The following is a 27,202-nucleotide window of genomic DNA, read 5'->3' as shown; positions in this document are numbered from 1 at the left end:
ACCATGTCAAAGGCTTTTGATAAGTCGAGGAAGATGGAAGATACGAAAAGACCTTGGTTTCTAAAGTGATTGACTGTATTGGTATAGGATAGAAGGGCAGTGGTTGTGCTGTGGGAGGGTCTGAAGCCATGTTGTGAGTTGGATAGTAGTTTATTTTGTTGAAGATATTGCATTAGTTGCAAGTGGACAACTCTTTCTAGAATTTTTGATAAGGGTGATAGTATGGCAATTGGACGATAGTTGGTTAGCTCTAAGGAGTTGCCACCTTTATGCAGAGGGACAATATGGGAGATTTTCCAGATTTTCAGCTATAAGTTATGGTGGAGCTTGGAGAAGATGGCACTTGAATTGTTATGTTTCTAAAGCAGGGATTTACTCTGGCTGTTATTTGTAAAAAGTGGAAGGTTGCTATAAGTGAGAGTATTCTGTCCACTGCAGGATTGGAGGGGGCCTCCTTTTCACCTGTGGGACAATTATGAGATGAAAAGCTATTTGTAATATTGCTTATGAAATATTTAAGATTGTACATGTAATCATTAGCAAATGAATTATCATATTTAATTTGCAAAACTTTGTGTTTTTGAAATTCATACATAAGGTTGTTGTTTCCATTTCATACTTTTAAATTATGCCCCAGCTTCATGGACATCCATAAAGTTGTCCAAAGTCCATGATAATATTGATAATTACAGAATGAAGCATGATTTGAATAAAAAACATTCCCAAAGGTTCCATCTATAAAAATAAGATTAGACTTAAAAATTAAATACATGAGTCATTCTTAAAGTCTGTCTCACCAAGAAAGTGAAAGCTTATAAGCAAATCTTTATTTGTAAAGCAGAAATCTGATTAATATAAGTGTTTGTTTTATTTGTTAAGCAATGTTTTGACTGTTTTACACAATGCTGTACAGGTAGAGAAAATTTTGATAATTACTAGTATTTTTGCTTATTTTAGGTGCACTCAGACGGTATTTGATAATTTCAAGGCACGATTTCAACTCCTAAGCCATGTCACTAAACATGATGTTTTGAATCAGAAGTTCAAAATGACCTGCAACTGCACAAATATGACCAACCTGCAGTCAGATAAATACACCTTGACTGCATTTTACTCTTTCACCTTCATCACTGGACTACCCGCCAATTGCTTGGCATTATGGGGCCTCATCCAGCTGAGAAAATCAAAACAAAACCTCCCTGTATTCCTGTTTAATCTTGTCGTCTCTGACCTGCTGCAGATAATGATACTGCCATTTTGGATTCACTATGTGATTAAGGGCCATGACTGGACTTTTGGAAAAGAATTCTGTGTGGTCAGTGGTTACATTTTCTATGTCAATCTATATACTAGCATTGGTTTTTTATGTGCCATCTCCATTGACAGGTACCTAGCAATTGTTCACCCTTTTAGGTTTCAAGATCTTCACACTCCCAAATCTGCCATTTTAGTCAGTGTAGCTGTTTGGACTTTCATGATTGTGTTTTGCTGGGCAGGTCTTGGAAGTTCACTTTATAATGAACCACTTTGTTTTGAGAAATACCCTGTAACAGAAAGATATGCAGCTTTTAAAATTGTGACCATTGTAATAGGCTTTATCTTTCCATGCTTGATCCTTGGATTTACATTTCTAAAAATACGAAACAGCATTCGAAAGTCACCCTCACTTAGTAATAAGGAAAAATTACGTCTCACTTGTTTATTTTTTATCATTTTAGTGATTTTCATAGGCATTTTTGGGCCCTACCACATTTTGGGCAGCTATAAATTCACTGCTTATTTTGTATTTCAAGATTGTAATGCCAAATGTAACCATGAAAATAACTTGTTCTTGAGTTACAGAATATGTTATGGACTTACCAGCCTGAACAATATACTTGACCCTCTTATTTATATATTTATATGTGATGATGTGCAGAAGCAATTCCAGGAATGTTTTTCTTTTATTCCAAAGTCTAGAGATGTGTTAGAATCAACAAATTCTATACATATGGGAAACTCAAGCAATATTAACAGTGGCCATCATGTTACATTCCAGATGACAGCAGAAAAGTGATGAACCTTATGATGTGTGATTTAGATATACCACAAATACTGGTGTATTAAGTGACATCAAACATGAAGTAATTGTAGTGCCTTCATTAATATGCCGGAACCCTACTTAACTATACTGCCTTTTCTGAAATAGTTTTTGTAAAGGATCACAAAGAAAAGGAATTTCACAGCTGAGATTCTGCAAGTAATGCAAATCGTGTATATTTAGTTATGACTTCTCTCGATTTTCTCAGGCCTCTACTTTCCCCTTTCATCTTATGGAAGGAACCAGCTATTCAGTCGTTGATTAACTTTCCATTTGACTACTTACTGTATGAAATGTTCTCTTAACTGGTGAATCCAAAACATTCAGGAATTTTATATACACAGTCTATCATTATAATTCTTCATTATGAAGCTGGATGGGTGTTTGCTGGCCTGAAGAAGAGAGGACCAAGTGAAGAATGGATTAAAATTAATATATCCATCTTATGCTTAATGCAAATCAAAATTAGTTGACTGTATGCACTTGTTGTCAATGCTTACAATAAAATGCAGTTGCTTAATTTCATTAAACTCATTCATGTCAGTTTGCAGTGCCAATTGAAGGACATTTGAATAACACTGTCTTTGCCTTATGAAATCAGGAGTGACCATGTCCACTAATGGTGATGCAAAGTGTTGTGTGACTAACATGCATAGCTGATGAGGTAATTGTAATAGGTGCAGTGGCAGTGTCGGAACAGGACAAGAGGAAGAAATGATATAGGTATCTGAATTGAGAGGCCCAGCAGGTGATATATAATACACACACACACACATATATATATATATATATATATATATATATATATATATATATATATATATATATATATATGGGTCTACTTCACATCACCTAAAGCTCATTTGACTGAATTTCATTTGACTGAGACCAGATCACCTAATTTTCAAAATACTGAAAACTCATTTCACTGAATCTCATTTCACTGAACTGTAAGCCATAGACATGATGTAGGTTTCCCTTCACCTGTGACTTATTTGTGATAAAAAGAATTTCTGTAACTTACAGTGCTGACTGAAAGAATACCGATAGTCATGTAGAAAGTAGTGTTGTAGTATTTCTAAATGTGGGTATTTCTCTTTACATTTTGATGGGAAGTATCTAATGTAATATGGCAGATGTGTTGTGTGTTCCCAGCAGTAGTGGCAGTGTGTAGAGTACTGTAAGACATATACAAGGTATATGCTCTTTTCCCCACTGTAGTGCAATGCTGGAGTTAGTATATATAGTTATGGGGGTGTGGTGGGGGTACAGCCCCACACAATGGGGTGTGTGGTAGGCGTACACCCCACCTAGTTTGGTCTATATATATATATATATATATATATATATATATATATATATATATATATATATATATATATATATATATATATATATATATATATATATATATATATATAAAATGACCTATATATATATATATATATATATATATATATATATATAAAATGACCTAACAGACAGTCAGGGAATATGGACATTGCTGTGACTGGATGCCAGCAAGCCAAACAGGAAAATACAGTCAGTTAATGAGAATGTTAAAAAAGGCTAACTTTTTAACATTACTACTCCATGTGTACTTTTGTCATTGCCTACTAGTTCAAAATAGTATTAGTATTTGGTCAGCATAGCCCTTTCTAAGGATGTAGTGAACACTAAGCAGCTAAAACATTTTATTATCACATCAGACTTAGCTGACTTTACAGAGCCAAGCCATACCCTCATCAACGCCACCAGACACTCCATAGCCAGAACACATTTGCTCTCCACCTTTCTTTACACCTCCCCCATGTTCACTAACCTCAGAAAATCTGACTTAAGCAAATTAGAGGCCTGTTATAATAAAATAGTCAGATTTGCTATGGACCATCCTTATAGATTTTACCATTGCTCTGCCCTATGTGAACTAAAATGGATCGAACTACCCAACCTGCTATCCTTGAACCAAATAACTATTGCCCAATCCATTATTCACCAGCCACAGAACTGCCCTGCACTCAAAGACTTAGTTCAGGCCTACACTAACTGGAGAACACTGAGATCCCCTAACAAGCTATTACTAAAGTCATGAAAGACATAAGGAAATTATATTTTCATTATCTGTGCAGGGTATAGTTACATACTTTCAAGATTGCTTGGTAAATCCTTCTGCTACAGTTGCATTTAAATATTGAGCCTACAAGGAAAGATTTAACTTGAAACTTGAAAATAAACAAATGGTGGGCAGTTTTTGCAGCTACACAGCAATGAATTTCTTAGTTTTGTTGTGTGAAAGGTGTAGCATGCATTTTTGTAATGCATACTACAACATTAGCAGGCTGTTAGATCAGACAATGCTGCTTGATTGTTCTGCTTATATAGTAACACCATGGTATTTTGCTGACTTTGGCTATCTGTGATAGCTGTATGAAGTTTAGTACAGGACTTGTTTGTCCTGATTTAAACTGCAAAGCAATTCACCTTCATATTTTGACTTATTTGATATTTTTCTGATTAGTAGACTGCTAATTCACTGAAACATTTTCTGTCTGCACATTGCAGCCTTGTTGTCTTCATTCCTGTAGAGTTGTTTAAGTGGAAGTTTGAAATCTGTGCTGCATAAGAAAAGATGGCAGTATGTTTCATTGTCCAAAGTACTAGGACAATATTTGCTGCATGATGTGAAATGGTAGCATCTGAGGTATGTTATCCAAGTCAAATATTTTAATTCTTATGCAGATTGTTGTTTTACTGGACGAATACTAGATTCTCATTTGAGCGCCCTAAGGAACACATATTTGAGATACTTGGGATGAGAAACAGAGCTTTTCTGGTGTCAAAGTAGAATAACTATGTATTTATAAGTGAATCTTCAAGTGGAACAGTGTTTTTTGCCAGATGAAAAAGATCTGTTTATCACTGGGTTATAATTTATAAATTTTGGATTTAATTCATCTTTTTGGCTTGTCACATACACTGTCTGGATCTGTAAAAATTTGCAACCTGGACTTAGCTATGGGGTAGCTTTTGACCAGCAATACCCTAAAGGAATTTAAAATGTATTACTTTATGTATTTGAAGTTTATTACTTATTGTTAGGACAAAGTGACTTTTTCACTTAACAGTATTTACCATCTTTCATAGGTTCAGGGTACTTAATAGCATTTCATTTTTATATATTTTATGCATTTGTTATTTTGCTTGTAGTGTGCTAAGCTTTTAAGGTGCATGACATTAAGCACTTGAATAAACTTGAAATGGAGCTTGCAACTGAATATGGACTTGCATTATAGATTATTGCAATTGGATATCAAAAGAGGAGCAGTGAAAAATGGAGGATAGAAGTACAGAATACCTTAATGAGGGACATGTTAGTGGGGGAGAGGAGAAAAAACATGTTTCATAAACATTCATTCATCTGTAACACAATGAAGGGAGTAGAACACCTGAGGAATGAGTGAGAAAGGTAGATGGAGTGAACTAGATGGAAGAGGATTACAAATAAATATGGATTACAACATACATAGTAAGAGGCATGGTATTGGTATGGAACTAAATAATGTGCATGGCGAATGGCTGGGTGATTGGTACCTTCCTGTAAAAGTGCAAAAATGTGGAAATCAGAAGATAGAATCATTACATTAGCTAGAATTGTAATGGGGATACAAATGTAGTGAATGTTTCTACAGAATGTGCAGGAGAAAAATAATTATGGCCCAGTAGTAAGAGAGTCAGATGAAATTTAAAATGTTAAAGTACCTATATCATAGAAATTAAAATTTCAAGAGTTGGGGTGGTTAGAGAAGGCAGGACAACAAAGATGATGGAGCACATTGTAATCTTAGGAAATGGTAAAGAGCGTAATAAGAATATGCCAGGAAAGAGTAAGAAAGCACAGACGTACAATGCATTAGTGCATTCTATCTGGAAACTTAGAAAGTTTGAAATATGTGGAGCTATAATAGAGAAGATATTTAAGAACTGAGAGAAAGTGAAGACACACTGTGGACTGGAGTGGGTAGCTGAGTTAGAGAAGAGCATTTCTACCTGTACTTAGTTGTGTGTTTTTGAGGGGGGATCCACATAAATTACAACTGAAGAATAATGAAGTTGTTGTATGGTATTCAAAGAAACTTGATCTGAAATTTAAGTGTGCAGCATCTGAGAGTGGCACAGCACACTGGTGCAGCTGTAAGCATTTCTGCCTCAGAGGTCTTGTATCTCTGGTTCATTTACTGACTGGGATACCTTCAGCATGGAGTTGGCATGTGCTTTGTGTTACTGCATGAGCTTTTGCCAGCTTTACCAGTTTTCTTCCATATTTTAAAAATATGTTGTTAGATGAACTGCAGGCTGTCCTGTAAATTGTCCAGTAGGAAGTGACACACTCTGTGGGTATGCACAAGTGTGTGTGTCTATGCGTTTGTGTGTGTGTGTGTGTGTGTGTGTGTGTGTGTGTGTGTGTGTATTTGTAAGTTAATGTGACATCTTGATTTTCCTGATAGCCTGCACTTCACACACTAACATGAACTGTCCAAGGGAGGTAATGTTTCTTTTAATATTGTACAGTGTACAAAAATGTTTAAAGAAGGAATGTTTTTTTTTACTAGAGGCCAGGCCATATGTTATTTAATATTTTGTTATGCAATGTCTTTATCTATTATCTTATGTGAAATTGTGCATAATGCAATTTGTAATGATATCTTCATCTCGTGTCATAGTGCATTGTGATCTTTAACTCTTTCAGACAAAATAAAATGCTCAAGTAGAAACTTTGTTGCGTGCTATTAATTTAAGTATAAAGTTGTTTCTAACAGAAGTCTAAAAGGTATTGTATCCCAAAACCAAATCATAATTTTGGCTCTCTATTAAAATGCTGGCAGTTAAAGTACTGACAAAAAAAAAACTACAGAAGAACACATCTCTAACATCACCCTTCTTTAAATTTCATTTTTACAGGGTGACAAGTGACCTTGCACTTCCTGATATGGGAGGGAGCCACCCCTCACCCTCAAACTTAAATATATCAATTCTAAGACCGATATACCTCAGAGAAAAGGGAATATTCCAGGAAATGGCCATCTTGGACTTAATATATGCAACTCCATTTTGCCTGCCTTTCATTCTCTATGTTTTGGGACTCATTGTAACAGGCCCTGACATTTCAAATGGTTACCAATAATAAACTAAGAAACTAAAAGTTCACTATATGGCTCAAAGGTAATCCACAATAAGTCAAGAAAAATAGCGTAAAAATATTTTATTCACTTTCATCACAACAGTTCTTCAGAATGGTTACCAATAATTTTGCTATGTGTAATGTTATTAAACTGTGGCAGAATCTAAAAAATGGTGGAAATGTGATGTGAACACTAATGTATAGAAGAACTGATCAAAAAAGCATAATTCACATAGGCCCATTTCAGATTTATTTCCTCTTAAATGTAAAGCAAGTATACTCAGTCAAGTCTTCAAAGCTTTAGCTACTACACATGATACAAAGTAAATACTGAAAGTAAATTTGATCCGTATGCAGAAAGTAAGGATTCCTTTATTGTCTACCCAAAGGAAAAGAAACAAAGATGTTTCCATAGAAAAATTCTTATTGAAATCAAGTTTTGGTCAGCCTTTGCACTTGTATAGGTTCCCTACATCCTGCTGAAGATTAGAACCCCTGAACATCATTTCCCAGAAAAAAGCCAAAAAAAACCACAAGTCCCCCTGAGTTTATATATACCAACTCAATGGTCACACCAACTTGATGAGTGGAGAAATCACCCATGAAATAGTATCACTGCTGGCCCATCTCTAGAACAGTGATTTCCTGTCTGATCCTTGACAGGTTGAATTTCAGTCAAATTAAGCCCTTGAATTCAGTCTTCATCCACCAATAAGTTACCTCGCTTTCATGCTGTTAACCTTCTTTATTAGGTCATTGAAGCCATTTTTAAAAATGATTTCCTTTTATGCTCAGTATTGCTTTCACGACAAAACTAAAATTGCCATTTGGAAGGTCAAGTGGACAGTGCCTATCTCTTTGTTTGGTCAGTTTTTTAAGTGAGTGATCAATACCTTGCAGTATGTCCTCACTGAAATTCTACAACCTTTGAAAAAAACATGCAATTTTCCTTGAGGATATGTTAATACATGTGTGGGAGCAGGGCTTGGTTCCTTAAAAAAGCTATCTTTTTTGCTTCTGTATTGTCATGTATTTCCAATTATTGAATTTTTAAAGCTGACTAAGAAAATGGAGAAGGTTAGCATGTCCAGTTTTGTAACCTGACATTATTCCTCTGTTATGTAGTGATTCTGGAAAATTAGGGGTTTATAGGAAATGGACGCATACTGGACTGCAATGTTCAAGACAATCAATTATGCAAATACTATACTGTCTGAAAGTAAATTTCTTATCACTGAACATCTTGACTTGCATTGTTTGAATTTATAAGTAAAACACCTAACTACTGAAGACAGTCAATGGTTATATAAAATCATTCAAAATAGAATGTTACTAAACATTTTCATTTTAAATACTGTAATGTTTACAGTTTCACAGTATTGATCTAAATATCTTAGTCTTTACACTTTTTTAATTATAGCATCTTTAGTAGCTCTAGACTGAATTGCTCCACTTCTCCATCATATGATAAGTCATGAAACCCCAGGTGCAGTTTTGTGTTTTTATAATTATTTGTTTTAGTGCGCAGCTCCACATTAGAGTAATGAGATTCTTAGAAAAAGGCAAATGGGGAAGTTGTGAAAATTAAATTAGTGACAAGCGTGATAGAAAAAGCTACATGTTTCTCTCTGGTGTATGTCTCCCAGCACATAAAATATGAGATGCTTCCTTTTTTTGTCCCTATTTCTGCATGACTTCAAAAATGTTTTTCAAGCAAATCACGACAAACATTACAGCTGACTTCCTATCGTCCCAACCAGTTCCAGCCAAATCAGAAGTTTCACAGGCTGGTTCTTATAACAACCTGGAGAACCAGAACCAGGCTTTTGTGGCTACCTGTTTGTATATGATAATGAGACAGGAGTGATGGAAGTAGGACCAGTATATCAGGCTGCTGTGTCATCAGTTATTACAAGAGACCAGTTAAAGTCTTTTCTACTTCTTATAGGCATAGCCGGTGCTCGAGACCAACTGGCGTGCAATGTGGATCCCAAGATTCCTGCATCAGTTCATTGCTAACATGCCCCCCTTTACTTTACAAATGATAACGCATGACACTGTCTGACTTCTATCAGGAATCACACAAGCTGTGCTAAAGACTGCCATTTGTTCCCATAAGAAGTAGTAGACTGATTTAATCACTCCTTTACCTTTAGCTGCTGTGCTTCTCTATAAACTTTGTCACTGACCATCAGCATGCGTCTGTGCCAATAGGTCAGCTGAGATTTTATTTCTGAATTTTGTCTTCCATGCTTACCATACTTTTATGCAATATTTTTAAAATATATGTTTTATTTAAAATGATATCCTAAAATAAATTTTATGAATAAATATATATTCTGGTTGCTCATTTTTCTCTTGTCTACACACCATAATTTACTTTTATGGTCAATTATAGCCTATGTGGATTATCTGGACTAGATAAGGCCAGTCAAGATATGCCTAGACAATATTATTTGTGACGTACTATCAACAGGGAATTCCTGCAGATTTTCACTGATAATGTTTCAGCTTCTTAATTATTCCTCTTCTAATTATACCCTCTGATTAATAAACAGACTTATTGTAAAGTCCTTATTTATTTCACTAATTGCTTCTGTTAAATTCTGGAGTTTGGGAAGTCTATTATTTATTTTTATCTCTGCTATATCCAGTCAAGTTTGACACATATGAAAGTATGCATCCTGGACCTGTAATATCATTTGGCTATTAAAGTATTAATTATATCATGGCATTTGTATATGAATTATCATAAATTCTGCTGCTGACATTAAGTTCATCTTCTTCAAAATACCATTAGGTGTGTAAGGGAATAAAGCATGCAGGATAGAATATCACTATATGTGCATTTGTGAAACATATAGATAACTCTGTATTAGTATAGAAAACAACATACCATGATATGATTTTTAGAAAGAAATATATTTGCATGTGTGAAGATTTATCTGTGGGTGATGAATAAATGTAGGTTTGAATCCCGTCACTATTACCACTGTCAAACCCCAGGTCCAGTTAGTCACAGACAGATAGGGGTTTGAATCCCACTGCATTTAACTGCTATGAAAATGTACAATATTGCTTCTATAAAGGTATGTCAACACTTAAAATTCTATAATTCTGTTCCTCTGTCTGATGCAGTTGTATGTCTGTTTGTTTTACCACACTGTTTCTTTATTAGGAGTTTGTATACTCAATGCTTATTTTTGTAAATGTGTGATTTTAATTTTAATTTAATTTATTTTATTCACTTTTTAATTACTTCAATGATATGACCCACAGGCCCTCTTCAGCCATAATCTTGGCCCCATGGACAAAGGGTAAATGTAATATATGCAGGCAGGGTAGAGGAGTGAGTCAAGTAGTATGGTTTTAGGATGTGCCTGGAGACAAGTCATACAGACACAAGGCAGACATACACATGCCAAACAGTAAGTGATTATAGTTATAGTTATATACTTATATAGTTTAGTTCTAAGCTAACTGCCCTTGCGAGCCATTTTAAGCTTAGCCAGATTTCCCTTGTGAGACTCAAACCCTGCACCTTGTGTTTATAAGGCAAACACCTTAGCCATTAAGCGGGTTAAACTCTAAATCATTGCACTGCAAGGTAAAGATCTGAATCACTCAACATTTTACAGTATTACAATTGACAAGAAGTGTTTACCTTTTTAAATTATATGCACTATATCTCTTGCCTTGTTCATGTTTAAGTCAAATTATTGGATTTGTTCATGTTCTTGGAACTATATAAATAAGTAAAACAATTTATTTTTTAACAAATAAGTACGATTTCTGTAGCTATTTCTTTTCATTTTTTATAAAAAGTTTGTTAAATATTATTAATATAACCATTAAAACTATGTAAATTTTATATCTGAAGAACAGAATCTAGAGCGCCATTATATACACCTTGCAGATTTTCATTGGTTTGCTTGGTTATTTTAATGTACGTGTAATCATGAACATGAAGCAAGGTTGGATTTGCAGATTAGTCATATAACATATTGATTAGAGTTTTGAATTCACAAGTGGAGTAAATTATTATGTAGAAAACTGCAAGGAACCACCACGATAGGTAAATAATTTATTTTAACAAGAGAAACAAGCACTTTCACGCACCACCATGGCGCGCTTCATCAGGTTACATTAATTAATTAAAACTCAGTGCTTAAATATAAAAGACACTCCCAATTATTTAATCTAAAGCATCAATTAAGACAATCAATTAATTCATTTAAAAAGATAGCACCAATATAACAACAGGCTTTGAGTGAGCAAAGCCGTTTAAACATACATGACTTTTCTATGTATATATACCTATTGGACAGGCAGCAAAAGAGAATATTCCATCTGCAAAGACAAGCATCGTATTCAGATTGTATGGCTCAGCCTAGGTATTAATAACAGTTTCATATCTCAACACCGAAACCAAAAATCCACCTATTTCACATTATAACATAAAACATTATGACAATGTAAATATAAACAACAAAATACATAAATAAATAAATAAATAAATATCTAAATACTAGTTCATATACTATACTATTGTTAACTTGTTATGTGCAATAATTATTCCATATTTATACTATCAAATTATTATTTATACAATACTTTCATTAAATTCCCAACATTACTACATATGAAATCTTAAAAGGGGAATATAAAAAATAAAATAAAATAAAATAGAATAAACTGAATAAATATATAAATATTAATTCATACACATTACTATTGCTAAAAAATCATGTACTATATTTATAGGATACTTATATTATCAATTCATTGCTCATATAATACTTACATTGAGTAACAAGTACTTGAAAATGTGAAAATCAAAATAAAAATGAGATGAAACAAGAATGAGCTACACTAAACACAGCATAACAAAACAAAATAGAGGAGAACAGAATGGAAAATTCATCCATCTCCTAGTAAAGCTGGTCGAATGCTGACCGCTGAATTCAGACCAGGTTCAACATGAGATCTGAAGCTTAGGATCCACCTCAATTCATGAAGTTCAAGGGTTCCCATTACATTCCCTTCTCTTTTATTTTTGTGCACAATCTGAATAACCCTGAACTTAAAAAGATGCTGGGGGAACTGCTGACAATGCTTAGCCAATGCATTATTGGTATTCCCCTTCCTTATATCATATACATGATTATACATGCGATCTTTGAGCCGCCTTGAAGTCATACCTACATAATATGCATCACATGAATCACAGGTGGCTAAATAAATGATGTTATTCGAATCACATGTAGCATAAAATGTGGGTGTAAAAGTTGTATTTATACCAGGTACTTCAAAAATCTGAGTCTTCGATATATACTTACACATGCTACATTTAGTGCATGAATATGTACCCTTCTTATAACATGACCTAATGTCCAACTGCTGAACATTCATCTTGTCATTACAAAGTAACCTGTTTAGGTTCAGGCTATTACTAAATCTAAAAACAGGTCTTTCACCCACTAGCTGTGACAAGGTTGAATCAAGAAGGAGAATTTTCCAATTATTCTGCACAATGCCCATGATATGTTGTATGTCATTCGTGTATTTGATGCTAAAAGGCAATCTTACCTCATTCCTCTTAAAATGACGGCTAAAGCCTGCTTTTTTAACATGTGCAGGAGTCTCAAGTGTGGTCAAAATTAAATCATCCACTAAAGCTACAGGGTAGCCTCTATTAATAAAACAACTCTTTTGATAATCAACCAGAGTATATATATCCTCCTGCTTACTACAAAGTCTAGAAATTCTTGTTACCTGCCCTTTTATTACATTTTGAATAATATAGCGAGGGTGCATGCTATCAAAATGGAGGATTCCATTTCTCCAGCATGGCTTTCTATATAATGTTGTAGTAATTTTATTGTTGCCTTCTTCGGTGAGAGTAATATCCAAAAAATTTACATGATTTAATGAATACTCAAAAGTAAATTTCAGAAATTAGGTTGTAGATTCCATATATGCGACAAACTCATGTAGTGAATCTATATCATTGTTCCAAAACAAAAGGATATCGTCCACAAAACGCCTATATAGAATTATATTCTCAAACCTCTCATTGTCAAAGATGAATCTCCTTTCCCATTGATAAATAACTAAGTTTGCATATGCATTCGCACAGGGAGTGCCCATAGCCACTCCCCATGTTTGTGCATAGATTTGGTCACGAAAAAGGAAAACGTTATTATTTAACACCATGTCTAACAAACTACAGACTAGCATCTGGTCAGTATTGTCCAATGTACCATGTATATGTAAGCATTTCCTAATGGCCTCCAAGCCAAAATCATTCGGGATGCTTGTAAACAAATTCTTAATATCCAATGTTACCATTAGAGTATTCTTCTGTATATTTTTACATAGGGAGTCCTGTTTTAAGTCTTGTATTAGTCCATAGGAATCCTTCAAAATCGTAGGTATCAACTTAACTAAAGGACCTAACTTAGTCTGTACAAAAATCGAAGCATTTTCTGTCACCCAATGCCTACCTGAGACTATAGGGCGTAGAGGAGGTGGATGCAAACCTTTATGTATTTTTGGGAGACCCTTAATTATTGGTATCAAAGGAGAATCTATCAACAAAAAGTCATATAAACTTTTGTCTATACATCTACACATCAGAAGGTCATAAACTGTATCATGCACCTCCCTCACTAAAGAATCTACTGTTGATTTATCTATCATTTTGTAAGCTGAGTCATTATTCAGCATATCATGCATTAACCCAACATAAAGGGAGGTGTCCATAGCAACCACCCCCCCTCCTTTATCAGCAGGTTTGAATGTAATGTCATCATTATTACGGAAGCTATCAAGACAATGCTTTTGGTTGATATTTAAATTAACATATACACACTTGTGCTTCTTCTCTTTATAATATGTATAAAAGTCATGTTCACAGGAGCGTACAAAACATTCAACCATGTTATGTAAAGGTGGCATAAATAAACTCTTTCTTTTGCATACATGGGATGTGTACTCAAAATCATTGCATGTAGAGTCAGAAAACAGTACCTTAAGTGAAAGTCTTCTTGCAAAAAGGTGAAGCGCTATCAGTGTTTCTGGAGTAAATTATTGATATAAATTAGGGCAAGGCTACTCTGAAAAATACTAAAGAGAATAATAGATTTAAATTGTAATTTATGTGACATTTTGATTTGGATGGTGCAGTGGTACAGGGGTTGGAGTTGTCATCTGACAGCAAGAGGTTTTCCAGTTTGATTCTTGGCTGGGGTGCCTTCTGTGTGGAGGCTGCATGCCCTTCCTGCATTTGTATAGGTTTTCCTCAGGTACTCTGGTTTCTTCCCAAATTACAAAGGCAAGGGTCTCAAGTGTTTCTCCCCAGCCTCCATTGAAAATTGACTCATTCCAATTCAGAATTTCCCCGTAAACAAATGTTAAATAAAAAATAAAAAAAATTCGAAATAATTTTCATAATATGGAAAATTTCAAGTGAGTGACAAAACAAAGTAATCTTTTTATTCTGAAAATCCTGTGATGTGATAGCTAAACCAACAAAGATCTATATTTAAGTAATCAGTGTTAACACATACTGCAGTTATAAATTGCCATACAGTTGGTATACCATTTTAAGTAAAGAATGCAGGCGGCATTCAGAAAAAAAGCCTGCAGATGAGTGGGGATGGTGCACATTAAAAAAGATTGCTACATAATTTGAAAAGACTGTAGAACAGTAAGCAAATAAGCATTTTCCTACTGTATATGTGAAAATGCCAAATAATTAGAATGATACAAATTTAGCTACATGGCACAGTCTGTGACTCTTAATGCTTAAGGCACTGGCTTGCTAACTGGTGGTGCATACATAATATACTTGACAAGATCAATTTCATAGTAGCCACTATAATGAAAGATAGCAGTCTATCCTTTCCTCATAAGCTAATGTCATCCAGCACTGTATAGATGAGCAACAACATTAGTATACCATGTACAGAAAACATGAAGACCTGCACTTTAGTTTGTTAGAAAAAATTCTAATACTCAGCCATAATCCTGTTTTGCAGCCTAATTTGCTACCATAACCACACACAATGACCCCCCCCCCCCCGACACATACACACCAAATGGTGATGATGCAATGCAACTACCAATGGGAGGACAGAAACATCTGATCCCTTGGAGGTATTTGTAAGTTAATTGGGTAAGGTACCCATGGATGGCCAATATATCCAGTAGTTTTATGAAATGCTCATGGCCAGCAATGCACACCATTATCATAACTCAGGAGATATCCATGGTGGTGGTGTACATCATCTATTATAACGTGCAGTGAATGCAATGCAATAATGTAACAGAGTCATTGTCAGACAGTCCAACAATGTTCTGAACTAGATGGCAATAGAAAGACTCCCTAGATGATGACGAAGATGATGAATGCATGTGGGAACATGGCAAGCAATATCATACTGTTTGTCACCATACCAATTGTTCACGAAGATGCCCATGTTGCCCCCTATTTCACACCCAACACTGTGCAACTGTCCCAGTTGTCCCACTTGTATGAGTGCATGTATGTGTATTTGTGTGTGCCAGTATATAAGTGTGTTAATGAGAAGTTTGCTAAATTAAGTAAACAAAGCACTAACCTTACCTCACTTGTGGCTTGGAGTTTTGTGTTTTCTTCATTTTGGGATTTGTGTTAATAGGAGATCTAGAAGACTTGTCAGCAGCACTACATCTGTGCTCCAGCAGTGTCACACCTGTGCATCTGTCTATGGGATATCATTAGTGTGATTCACACTGATAGGTCACTGTGTGATACACATCGATGACTAAAACTAATGACTAGACCACAAATGAACTACTCAGTGGGCTGAGCTTGTGCATCATGGTATACACTATATCTATATATTTGGGGGGGCTCATTTTTGACATGGATGCACTAAACTGCATCATGTTTTACTTAATAACTTCAATTTGTTTGCTTTCATATAAATTACAAATGCAGATTGGAACAATATTGTGTTTTGTTGAATGGTTGCTGCAAACAGTGAAATTTCTAGCTCTCAAAGGATTATGAGGCACAAAAGAAGGTTTAATGATTTTAAACTTGTGAAGTATACAAAATGGAAGTTGTGTGCAGAGATCTAGAAATATATGTTGACCAGTCACCAAATGAGACTTTATTTACCAGACCTTACTATTCACCTTATATCCTTAAAAATGTCAAGAGAATCCATTATTATTGCATTCATTTATTGATTACTAAGTGCATGTCTTTCATATATGAACATTAGCTGTAAAGTTGCTCTATTTTCACAACAAATTTTTACTGTTTATATGTACGTACTGCACTGTTTGTTTTGTTTAACCCAGTAGCATTGATTTAGCTGATATCTATTTCACAAATAAAAGTGCATCCTTCTGAATCTATTTTGTGTTTCTCTTCCATTTTGTCATTTGTCTCTTAGATGGATTTGTTGAAATATAGTATCCCTAAATGAACCAAACAGATGAAAACTGTACATTTCCAATAGCTATCATGACAGTAATGATGTGATGTCATCCCTCTATTTACATATCATACACATTAATGTATATTTTTTTAGTTTATGGTAAAGGTTGGTTTTGTCAGTGCATGCTTTCAAGTGTAAAAGCATACCAGTTTGCAGTAACAAAATTATACACTATTTTTGACAATTTCTGCATATTTAGAGTGCAGTGAAAAGTCCATATGTCTTGATTTAATAGCAGTGAGTATTACATCAATTTAATAATGACATATAAGGAATCAGTTATGATCATATATAAAAGTGATGATGCAACATCAGCTTCACCAAATGGAAGGTGAGTGATATATAGGCCATAACAAAAGAACTGGAATTTTAACATGATTCCTCATTCTTTCATGATCTGTAATTATTATCATTATTATTATTATTATTATTATTATTATTATTATTATTATTACTTGGGATTTTGCCAGTAACTGTGTTTTATTCCTATTATAAGTCTCACAGAGAAATACATGAGAATGCTTACAAAAATGGGAATAACTCCTATCCATGGTCTCCAGAACAATTTACCAAGTGCCAAGAAATTAGGGTTACCACCTCACCTTCTATACACAGGACATTCCTTATATAGGCATGTGTCACAGTGAGGGGGAAAAACATAAAAATGCCAAACCAATTGAGATTTTTAGGGCATTTCCTAAGTTTCATAGGTTCATAGGTTCATACTAGGTTATCTGCCCTAGGGCATTTATAAGCCTAGCCAGAGTGTGTTTGGCTTTCGCCACCCATTTTAAATTAATTTTGTTATGCCCTTTTTCGAGGTTAGTATACTGTGCCTCTGTCTAACAGTGACACAGAAGTGATACCCAGGGTAAACCTACGATCCCCCATCCACTCATCAAGGTTCCTCTTGAAGAGAGTCAATGAGGGACTCTGCCTAACCTGGACTGGGATTTTATTCCAGAGTGAAGGGAGCCTCTGGGTTATGAATCTGTCCCTCCAGCATGTCCTATTTATTTCACTGCTGAGCTTCAAGTTTCTCGAGCGCGTAGCTCGATGGGATTTGGATTTTCTGAGGTGCAGCATGTCCATTAATTCTGGATTGGACATGGCTTTATACGTCAGGCACAGATCGCCTCTGAGCAGGCGGTTTGCCACTGAGTAGAGCTGGAGTTTCTTTAACCAGGCAGCATATGGCATCTGTTTGAGCCCTTTGATCCTCTTGGTGAGGTACTTTTGGGGTCTTTCCAGTTGCTGCAGGTGTCTGGTAAGGTACATCCCAAAAGGGGCATTGTACTCAATTATGGGCCTGATGAGGGATGAGTAAAGAGGCACGATGACCTCCCCTGATCTAGATGTGAATCCCTTCATGATTAGGTGGGCTATATAAAATGTTTTTCTAACCACTTTGGCCACGTGGTTGTCAAATGAGAGATTGCTATCAACTTGGGTCCCCAGGTCCCTAATTACTTCTTCCGTACTTAATGGATTACCACCTATGTGGTAATTTGTGGGCACTTTGGTTTTGCCAAAGGGGATGACTATACACTTTCTGGCGTTTAGCTTGAGGCCATGGCTCTGGCACCAGTTGTCTGTTTCTATGAGGCCCTTTTGGAGGATGCTTGTGTTGGCTGGAGAGTCGATTATGACGCCCAGTTTGCAGTCATCTGTGAACTTGGTCAGCCATAGTCCTTCTGTGTTGGCCTGTACCTCCGAGAAATATATACCGAACAAGAGAGGTCCCAGGACTGAGCCTTGTGGGATGCCACTTGTAACTGGTTTGGAGTCTGACATGGCTCCAGCAATTCTAACCATGTGGGTTCTGTCCTTGAGCCAGTTTGCAACCCATCTAGTGACATAGGGGTTTATATTTAAGCTGGTGAGCTTATCTATAATGCCCGAGTGGGGTATTGTATCGAAGGCTTTTGCAAGGTCCAGGTAGGCTGTGTGGACCACCTTCCCTTCGTCAATGGTCTTGGTGACTGTTTCAAAGAAATCAACCAGGTTTAAGAGGCAGGATCTGCCCTTAACAAAGCCGAACTGGGTAGGATCCAGTGTCTGTCGGTCCCCAATATCTTTATTTATGAGGTCCATGATGATCCTTTCCATAGCTTTGCAGACCAAGCTAGTCAGGCGTATGGGGCGATAGTTTCCAGGATCCGTTGAGGCACCACCTTTGTGGAGAGGGACCACTGTTGCTGTACGCCACTCTTTGGGTACATATCCTGTGGTAAGGCTGAGATTGAACAGTAGTTTTAAGTTTGGGTTTAGTTCTTCTTGGAGTTCATGTAGGATGCAGCCCGGGACACCATCTGGTCCCATTGATGCTGTGTTTTTTGCTTTGGAGTGGGCGGCTCTTACCTGAGCATCTGAGATGTCAGGGGGGCAGCACTCTGCTGGGATAGATATTTGCCCTTTTGTTGGGGAGGGGGGGAGATGTTTGCGCTGAACCTGTCAGCTAGGATGTTGGCAATGTCTGTGGGTTCAATGTATTTTTTGTCATTTTGGACTAATTCTAAGCATATCTGGGAATTCCCACCCAGGTTCCTAACATAACTAAAGAAAGCCTTGTGATTATCCTTAGTGTCCTGTTGAATTTTTCTCTTGAAGCTGGCCTTAGACGATTTTATGAGTGCCTGTAGTTTTTTGCTAACACTGATCAGAGATGCCTTCCCTTGTTGGGATTTTGCTCTATCATGTAGTAGCTTCCTCCTTCTATTTTATAGTTTGTTTATGGCTGGGGTCCACCAGACAGGACGTCTGCCTTTGGAGGATTGGGTCTTGGTTTTATTTGGGATTGCATGATCCATGCATTCCTGAAGGTGTTCATATAATGTGTTTATAAAGGATTCTGCAGACTGGGCCGTATTTTCCACAGGCCCGTGAGCTTTGAAGGATTCCACCTCAGTTTTGAGGAGTGTGAAATTTGTGTTAGAGAAGTTTTTCACTGTGGTTTTCTGGGCAGGGGGTGGGGTCGGGATGTGAATATCCACTGAGATTATTTTATGGTCTGATCTTACCAGTGAGGGATACACTTCTGGTCTGGAGCATAGAGTCCCCATGTTGGTGATGATCAGGTCCAGTATGTTTTCCCCTCTTGTGGGAGTGGTAACAAGTTGTTCCATAGCATTTGAGTTTATAAATTCTAGGAACCTTTGAGCTAGGGTGTTGGAGCTAGAGTAATGCTTCCAGTCTATGTTTGGGTAGTTGAAGTCGCCCAATATAATGGTGTTTGGAGAGACCTTCATATTTTCCAGTGTTCTCAGGAAGGTCGAGTGGGGTTTCTTGGTTTGGGAAGGTGGTCTGTAGCAGGCTATAAACTGGAAGGCAGTTTTACCCACTGTTAGTTGCACATGGATAGTCTCTGATGCTTCGTGCTTTGCCACCAACCTGGAGGTGTGGGTATCTTTGATGAATATCGATACTCCCCCTCCTTTTGTGGTTCGGTCCAAGTTTTGGGGCCGAAAAGCATGGTATGAGGTATAACCTAGTAGTGCTGGGGTGCTCTCGAGAGCCTTGAACCAGGTTTCTGTTACTGCACAGATATCGATGTTCTCCATGCTAAGGAGAGTTTCGAGTGCATGCATCTTGAGGTTTAGACTTCTGGCATTGAGTAGCATTACTTTTAGTTTCTTATCCCTTGTGATACCTATGAAGGTGGGCTTGTCTTTTGAGCCTTGTCTAAAAAAGGCACTATGTGGGTAGCAAGAGCCTTTGCCAATATCTGAAAGTCCAGGGGTGACAGGTGCAAGCCGTCCCTAGCGAAGCATCATGGCTTGTCGAGCATGTCATCCCAGGCTGACAGGCATTGGATCCCCTTTGAATGACACCAATTCTTAAGCCAATTGTTGAAATTAATCATCTTATCTTCATATTGTGGCATCATTCTTGGTGAGGGTAAGATGCTACTCAAGGTCAGGGTCATACCGGCCTGGGCTACATGCTCAGAGAGCTCCTCTATGTCTCTTTTCATGTAGTCCAGGGACGTATGTCTCAGGTCATTCACACCAGCATGGACAATGACGGAGTCATTTTTGTACTTGCCTTGGAGTGACCTGAGTGCTTGTGTTATGTGGCGGATCCTAGCACCCGACAGGCAGCTCACCATGATCTTTTCCTTGTATAACCTGGTGAGGGAGACGTCAGTGTGCCTGACGATAGAGTCACCTATTACAAGTGTATCAGGTGTGTTGTTTAGCCTTAAGAGCTGTGACTGTTCGGCACACTGGCTTTGTGAGCTATGTGTTGCATGTGTTTTGTTTTGGGGTAGCGGTTGCTTGGGTGTCTGCTTTGGAGGTCTCTGCTGCTTAGGCAGATTTTTATTTAGAGCCTCTGAGTATGTTTTTGTGTGTTTATGTGTTTGGTTTGCTGTCATGGTAGGTCTATGTGAGACTGGAATTGTAGTGAGTGTGGTTTCCTTCTCCTCCTGACTGGTTACGCCAGTACTGAGTTGAGAGAGCTTAGCCTCCAGTTTGGCTATATGGTTGCATCTCTCACATGTGTTGGAATTTGTTGGGAGGAGGAGAGGGTTGTCTGTGTACATGAGGCAGTTGTAACATTGCCTCAAGATTCCCAGATTCACCAGCTGGACTGGAGAGGAGATTGACAACTGACCTTTGGACATGCTAGAATAGTATTGGGAATTCATTTATAATTGAAAAAAAGGGCCAATGGAGTACAAGGTACTCAAGGGGAGTTTGTGAGGGTGTAGTGCTTTTAATTTTTTAGTGCTGACTTATATAATTGCTTTAGTGAGCAAGTGCCAGGTAACTTAAATGCAATGCGTTACAGGTAACTTAAATGCAAAAATGACAAAGAGTAACTTTCTTTCAAGTGAAACAAGGAAATAAGTACAGTAAGCAATGCAGATATCACTAGGGATCCACAGAAGCTCTGAAAAGCCATGTTTTAGGTGGAATTAGCATTTTAGGGAAATAACAAGCAAACAAGCATACAAACAAAGCTAGATTCAGCAGGCCTGGATCTAGTCTATGCTACAGAAAACAAGGTGTACCAATTTCAGTAAGAAGCAGTTCAAATATACAGGCACTATAAGCCTTTAACCAGAAATTCCCAGCTCAGAAGGGCAGAGTCCAGCCTCTCCTCCCACAAGAGTGCAGACCACGAACCCTCTTAATGTAAAATAACTGGCCTGAAGCCCAAGTGTTTAAACCAGAACTAATATACTTTTAGAATAACAGACACTGAGCCCTCAATCAGCAGTTCCCAACTTAGAAGGATGTAAGCTACCTGTCCTGCCACCACAGTGCAGGCCACAAACCTTCCTAATGTAAAACAACTGGTCTGAGCCCAAGTGCTTAATCCAAAAGACTTAGAATGATAGCTACACTTTAATCAAGTTACTACCAAGCAATAATAAATACAATTGCCTGGATTAGTGCTCAAGTTATACAAACAAATCTAGATTCAGCAGGCCTGGATCTAGTCTATGCTACAGCAAACAAGGTGTACCAATTTCAGTAAGAAGCAGTTCAAATATGCATGCACTATAAGCCTTTAACCAGAAATTCCCAGCTCAGAAGGGCAGAGTCCAGCCTCTTCTCCCACAAGAGTGCAGACCACGAACCCTCTTAATGTAAAATAACTGGCCTGAAGCCCAAGTGCTTAAACCAGAATTAATACACTTTTAGAATAACAAACACTGAGCCCTCAATCAGCAGTTTCCAACTTAGAAGGATGTAAGCTACCTGTCCTGCCACCACAGTGCAGACCACAAACCTTAATGTAAAACAACTGGTCTGAAGCCCAAGTGCTTAAACTAAAAGGCTTAGAGTGAGTTACACCAAGCAGTAATAAATACAATTAAGTACTTTTAAGATGACGCAAAAGCAAAATAAAGTAGGAAGAAACACAAATACAGTAGAAGCAGATACATTTTTTTTTTTTTTTTTTTGAGTGAGCAAATGAGATGGGCCCAGGAGGAGTATCCAAGTGCAAATTTACAAGAGGGGCGGGCAGTTTCAAAGCCACCAAGATCAACACCAAGACAAAAACAGGGAGGGTGGGTGGGAACCTACTGAAAAACAGAGTCACAGCTTCCAGCTAGATATTCCTCAATGCAACACTTTTAGTTGCATAAATCAATTATTTTGTATCTGGAATACCTTAGTGTTAGATAAAACAGCAGGAGCAGTTCAAATTCTGCAAAAATGAACATTTATTTTGGCAAAAGGTGAAGCCCAGTCCTTTGCACTAGTTGAGGAGAAGATTTGTCCTGCAGCATGTAAAGTTTCTATACAAAAAGTCTGACTTTGTGAATATGAAAAAGTGGCATTTCTCGAAGAAAGCAAAAGCCAGTCTAAATAACAGAAAACATCTGAAATGATTGTCAATTAATTCAGATTTTTGTTTGTTAAAATACAGAGAACTATAATGGCAATTTGTGTAACAGTGAGACTTTAAGTACAAGTATGAGGAGTATTTTTGCTTCCAGTATTGCAATATTTTCTGGTATTCCCCCTTTCCAAGGTACACTGATATAGCAATAAGGATATGTGAGCAAGGCTCCCTTCTTGGAGGCTACAGAGAGCAAAACCCATCTGCAAAAGTACTTTAAAAGTCTTACAATGATTTCTGACATTCAATATAATTTTTTTCTAAAATTAAACATTATTTAGCAAAATTGTGATACTCAGAATTATGGTCTTCATCCTTCTAGTAGGCAACCAGGAAAGCATATTTTGTATTGGGGCAGGCCTAATGCATTTCTCTTAACAGGCGTGCATCTGCTGCATCTTTGCTATTAATGTAATTAACTCAGTAGCTATTGCAACTCAGCATTAGGGCAATTCTCAAATCATAGTAAACTCAGATGACAAATTTATGACATGAACAAGTATGAACTGTTGAACAATTCATCACTGGAAAGCTGCCTAGTTAATTAATTTATGGCAAGGTTTACTATGAAATGTTGGAAAGATAGTTTAACATCATTCAGATGGTTAAAGGTTTAGGTGCAAAAACTGAAAATCCTGAGTTGGAATATATAATTGGCAGGGGGGGGGTGGGATGCTGGGGGGCTTGACCCCCAAAAAACATTTGTAAGACATCTCCAGACGTCAAAGTAAGTTGGGTAATGTTGATAATGTCAAACTCGACTTATTGACATTACTGCGTTTATTGATGTGAGGAAACGATGCTGTAATTTCCATTCATTTGGTACCAGTAAGTCATTACTCGATCAAGAGATTTTCAGAATTTTGATAGGAAGCCTTATGGCAATCCCCTTTCACACATAATCTGCAGCAATCAGATACCAATTGCAAGCTATCATGGGTATTAAAATAATTGCAAGTGAGCAAAATTACTGCTTCACTACAAGGGAAGCCTTGGCTTGAAGCATTGTAATCATACTTTCTGCTGCACTAGTAAAACATGTCTATGCAGTGCTGGGATATGGATCTCATTGTTCAAGTAAATGAGTTTCCCTTATGCTTCCTTCTTCCCCATATACACGTTCTTCCGGATGCAGTATATATTTACTTTCATAGTTTACCTGTTTTTCTCTGGCCAATTAATGAAGCAATCCATATCCCATCATTTCGAAAAAGGATTTCCAAGTGGTGCAAAATGTGACACCTTGCTTGCAAGAAAAGGGAAAAGAAAGACATCTGGGAGAGAGTAACTTTAAACATAATAGGTTTGTACTATACCTTATACAAAAATGATGTGTTAGATATACTAAAAAGTCCTAGAAATATTTATGTATGTTTAGAATTTATAGTGTTCTAGAAATAATATATAAAAACACTATATACTGTATTAAGGGGCGGGACAGCATATGCTTAAAATGGGAGGAACTGCTCAGAAGCAACACAGGGAATTTTTAAAAGAGTAGAAAAAGGCACTCAGACCACCATTTCTGATGATACAGCATGGGCAAAAAATACTGAAAAAATTAAAATAGGCATCCACATCCACAGAGGAGGCAAATCTTTTGATCCATCCAATTTCCGTCCTATATCCATCTTGTCACCCATATCCAAAATTCTTGAGAGAGGTATCCATCAGCAGGTAATGCAATATCTATTGCAAAACAATCTTTTAATGAAAACCCAACATGGTTTCCAACCTAGCCATAGCACAGCTACAGCCCTATTATCTTTTACAGACACTGTGAACAAGGCCAGAGATGCAGGATGCTATACAGCCTCAGTATTCCTAGATTTCTCCAAGGCCTTTAACACAGTGTCTCACCCCTTACTTTTGAACACACTGTCTAACTTAGGCTTCTCTCATAACACAGTGAAATGGTTTCAGAGCTACCTCAAGGATCATAAACAAACAGCGAAATGGTCCAACGAACTCTCACCCTTTCTCCACAACCCTACTGGAGTACCTCAAGGCTCATAAACAACCTTCACACTGCCTGCCACCCTGGGACCCTCTTTCAATACACTGATGATTCCATCATAATCTGCACTGCTGAAACAATACCAGAACTCCTTTCAAAAACTCAGCAGTCATTTACTGCAGTCGAATCCTGGCTAAGAAATGCCCAACTCTTTCTTAATCCAAAGAAGACAAAACTAGTACTCTTTCATCCCAAGAAGACCTCTGTCACTGATAAATTCAACATCCTTGCATCTGACAACACTGTCATAGAAATAGTGCAGGAAACCAAACTTCTAGGTGTTATCATTGACAATAAAGTTTCATTTGACCCCCATATACAGCAAAATATAAAGAAAACTCATCAAAGACTGGGACTGTTATATATAAACATTTGTTTACTGCAGTAACCAAAGCTACCCTTGCAAAAACATGTTTACTTCCCTCCCTTCTTTATGGTGCCCCTATCTTAACAAACTTACAAACTTCTAACCTAAGCAAGGTGGAACAATGTTACAACAAAGTTGCAAAGTTTGCCAGAAACTCTAAATATCACACACACCCCAATGTAAACCACTCCTACAAATAAACTGTCTTGAACTCACCAACCAACCTACCTTTATTCAGCTATCCACCTTGCACAACCTTATTTTCAAGCCTACTGCCTGCACTGCACTAACCAATCTAGTCACACCTTACACCAAATCAATCGCTTCATTCAAAAGACAAAAATCTCTTAGCTATCTCAAAACCCACAAGAAAACCAGGTCAGTCTCTGTATTCATACTGTCTCTATACTTTGGAATCAACTACCTCTAGCTACCAAGTCTATGCCTGGAATAACCCATTTCAAAGCCTGTTTAAAAAGTCATCTCAAAAACACATGGCTCTGTTCCTGCATAAAGCCTGCCCAATGCGCAGGTCTTCTTCTTTCTGTAACATTTAAAACCCTCACAGACTGCAAGATCCTAAGGATCTTCCAACTCTTCCTCTGTTTCTATACCATATCCTTAAGCTACTGCTCAGGCTTTACTGCTTCTATTCTTCTTAACTAATTGTCTAGGTGTGTAGTAATATATTGCAACATCTTGTGACATAGTTTGTTCTTTCAACTTATTTTTGTATAGTATTTCTGATGGTGGTTTGTAGGATGACGTTGGCGATCAAGAAGAGGAGGAGGAGTGTGAGGGCAGCACCAAGGATCAAATGGTGGAAATTGAAAAAGGGTAATTGTAAGGTGGAGTTCAGGGATGAGTTAAGACAGACACTGGGTGGCAGTGAAAACTTACCAAATAGCTGGGTAACTACAGCAGAGTTAGTAAGGGAGACGGCTAGAAAGGTGCTTGGTATGACATCTGGAAAGAGGAAGGATGACAAGGAGACATGGTGGTGGAATGAGGAAGTACAAGAGAGTATACTGAGAAAGAGGTCAGCAAAGAAGAAGTGGGATTGTCAGAGAGATGAAGAAAATAGACAGGAGTATAAGGAGATGAGGTGCATGGCAAAGAGAGAGGTGAAAAAGGCTAAGGATAAGACAATAAGGAGGGAGAAAAGGACCTGTACTGATTGGCTAGACAGAAGGACTGAGCTAGTAAAGATGTGCAGCAGGTAAAGGTGATAAAGGATAATGATGGAAACATACTCACAAGCGAGGAGAGTGTGTTGAGAAGATGGAAAGAGTACTTTGAGGGGTTGATGAATGAAAAGAATGAGAGGGAGAGAAGGTTGGATGATGTGGGGATAGTGAATCATGAAGTACAATGGATTAGCAAGGAGGAAGTAAGGATAGCTATGAAGAAGATGAAGAATGGAAAGGCTGTTGGTCCAGATGACATACCTGTGGAAGCATGGAGGTGTTTAGATGAAATGGCAGTGGGGTTTTTAACCAGATTGTTTAATGAAATCTTGGAAAGTGAGAGGATGCCTGAGGAATGGAGAAAAAGTGTTTTGGTACTGATTTTTAAGAATAAGGGTGATGTACAGCGCTGTAGTAACTACAGAGGGATTAAATTGATCAGTCACAGCATGAAGTTATGGGAAAGAGTAGTGGAAGCTAGGTTAAGAAGGGACGTGATGATTAGTGATCAGCAGTATGGT

At 37.2% G+C, this 27,202-nt stretch overlaps 1 protein-coding gene across 2 annotated transcripts in view; it reads left to right on the top strand.

Moving 5' to 3' along the window:
- The window catches only part of LOC122807253 (G-protein coupled receptor 4-like), a 214,655-nt gene extending 211,814 nt beyond the window's left edge, over positions 1-2,841 (top strand). For both annotated transcript variants that reach the window (XM_044078345.1, XM_044078344.1), the window contains one exon: positions 958-2,841. In XM_044078345.1, coding sequence (XP_043934280.1) covers positions 1,049-2,056 — 1,008 coding nt within the window. In that variant the 5' untranslated portion in view covers positions 958-1,048 and the 3' untranslated portion in view covers positions 2,057-2,841. The remainder of the gene's footprint in view (positions 1-957) is intronic.
- Positions 2,842-27,202: the final 24,361 nt, after the last annotated feature.

This window comes from Protopterus annectens, chromosome 7.part0, assembly GCF_019279795.1.
Source record: "Protopterus annectens isolate FY-2018-M chromosome 7.part0, PAN1.0, whole genome shotgun sequence".
In the NCBI taxonomy this organism is placed as follows: Eukaryota; Metazoa; Chordata; order Ceratodontiformes; family Protopteridae; genus Protopterus; species Protopterus annectens.
The sequence above is the reverse complement of the archived record's forward strand: the minus strand, read 5'-3'. Positions and strand labels throughout refer to the sequence as shown.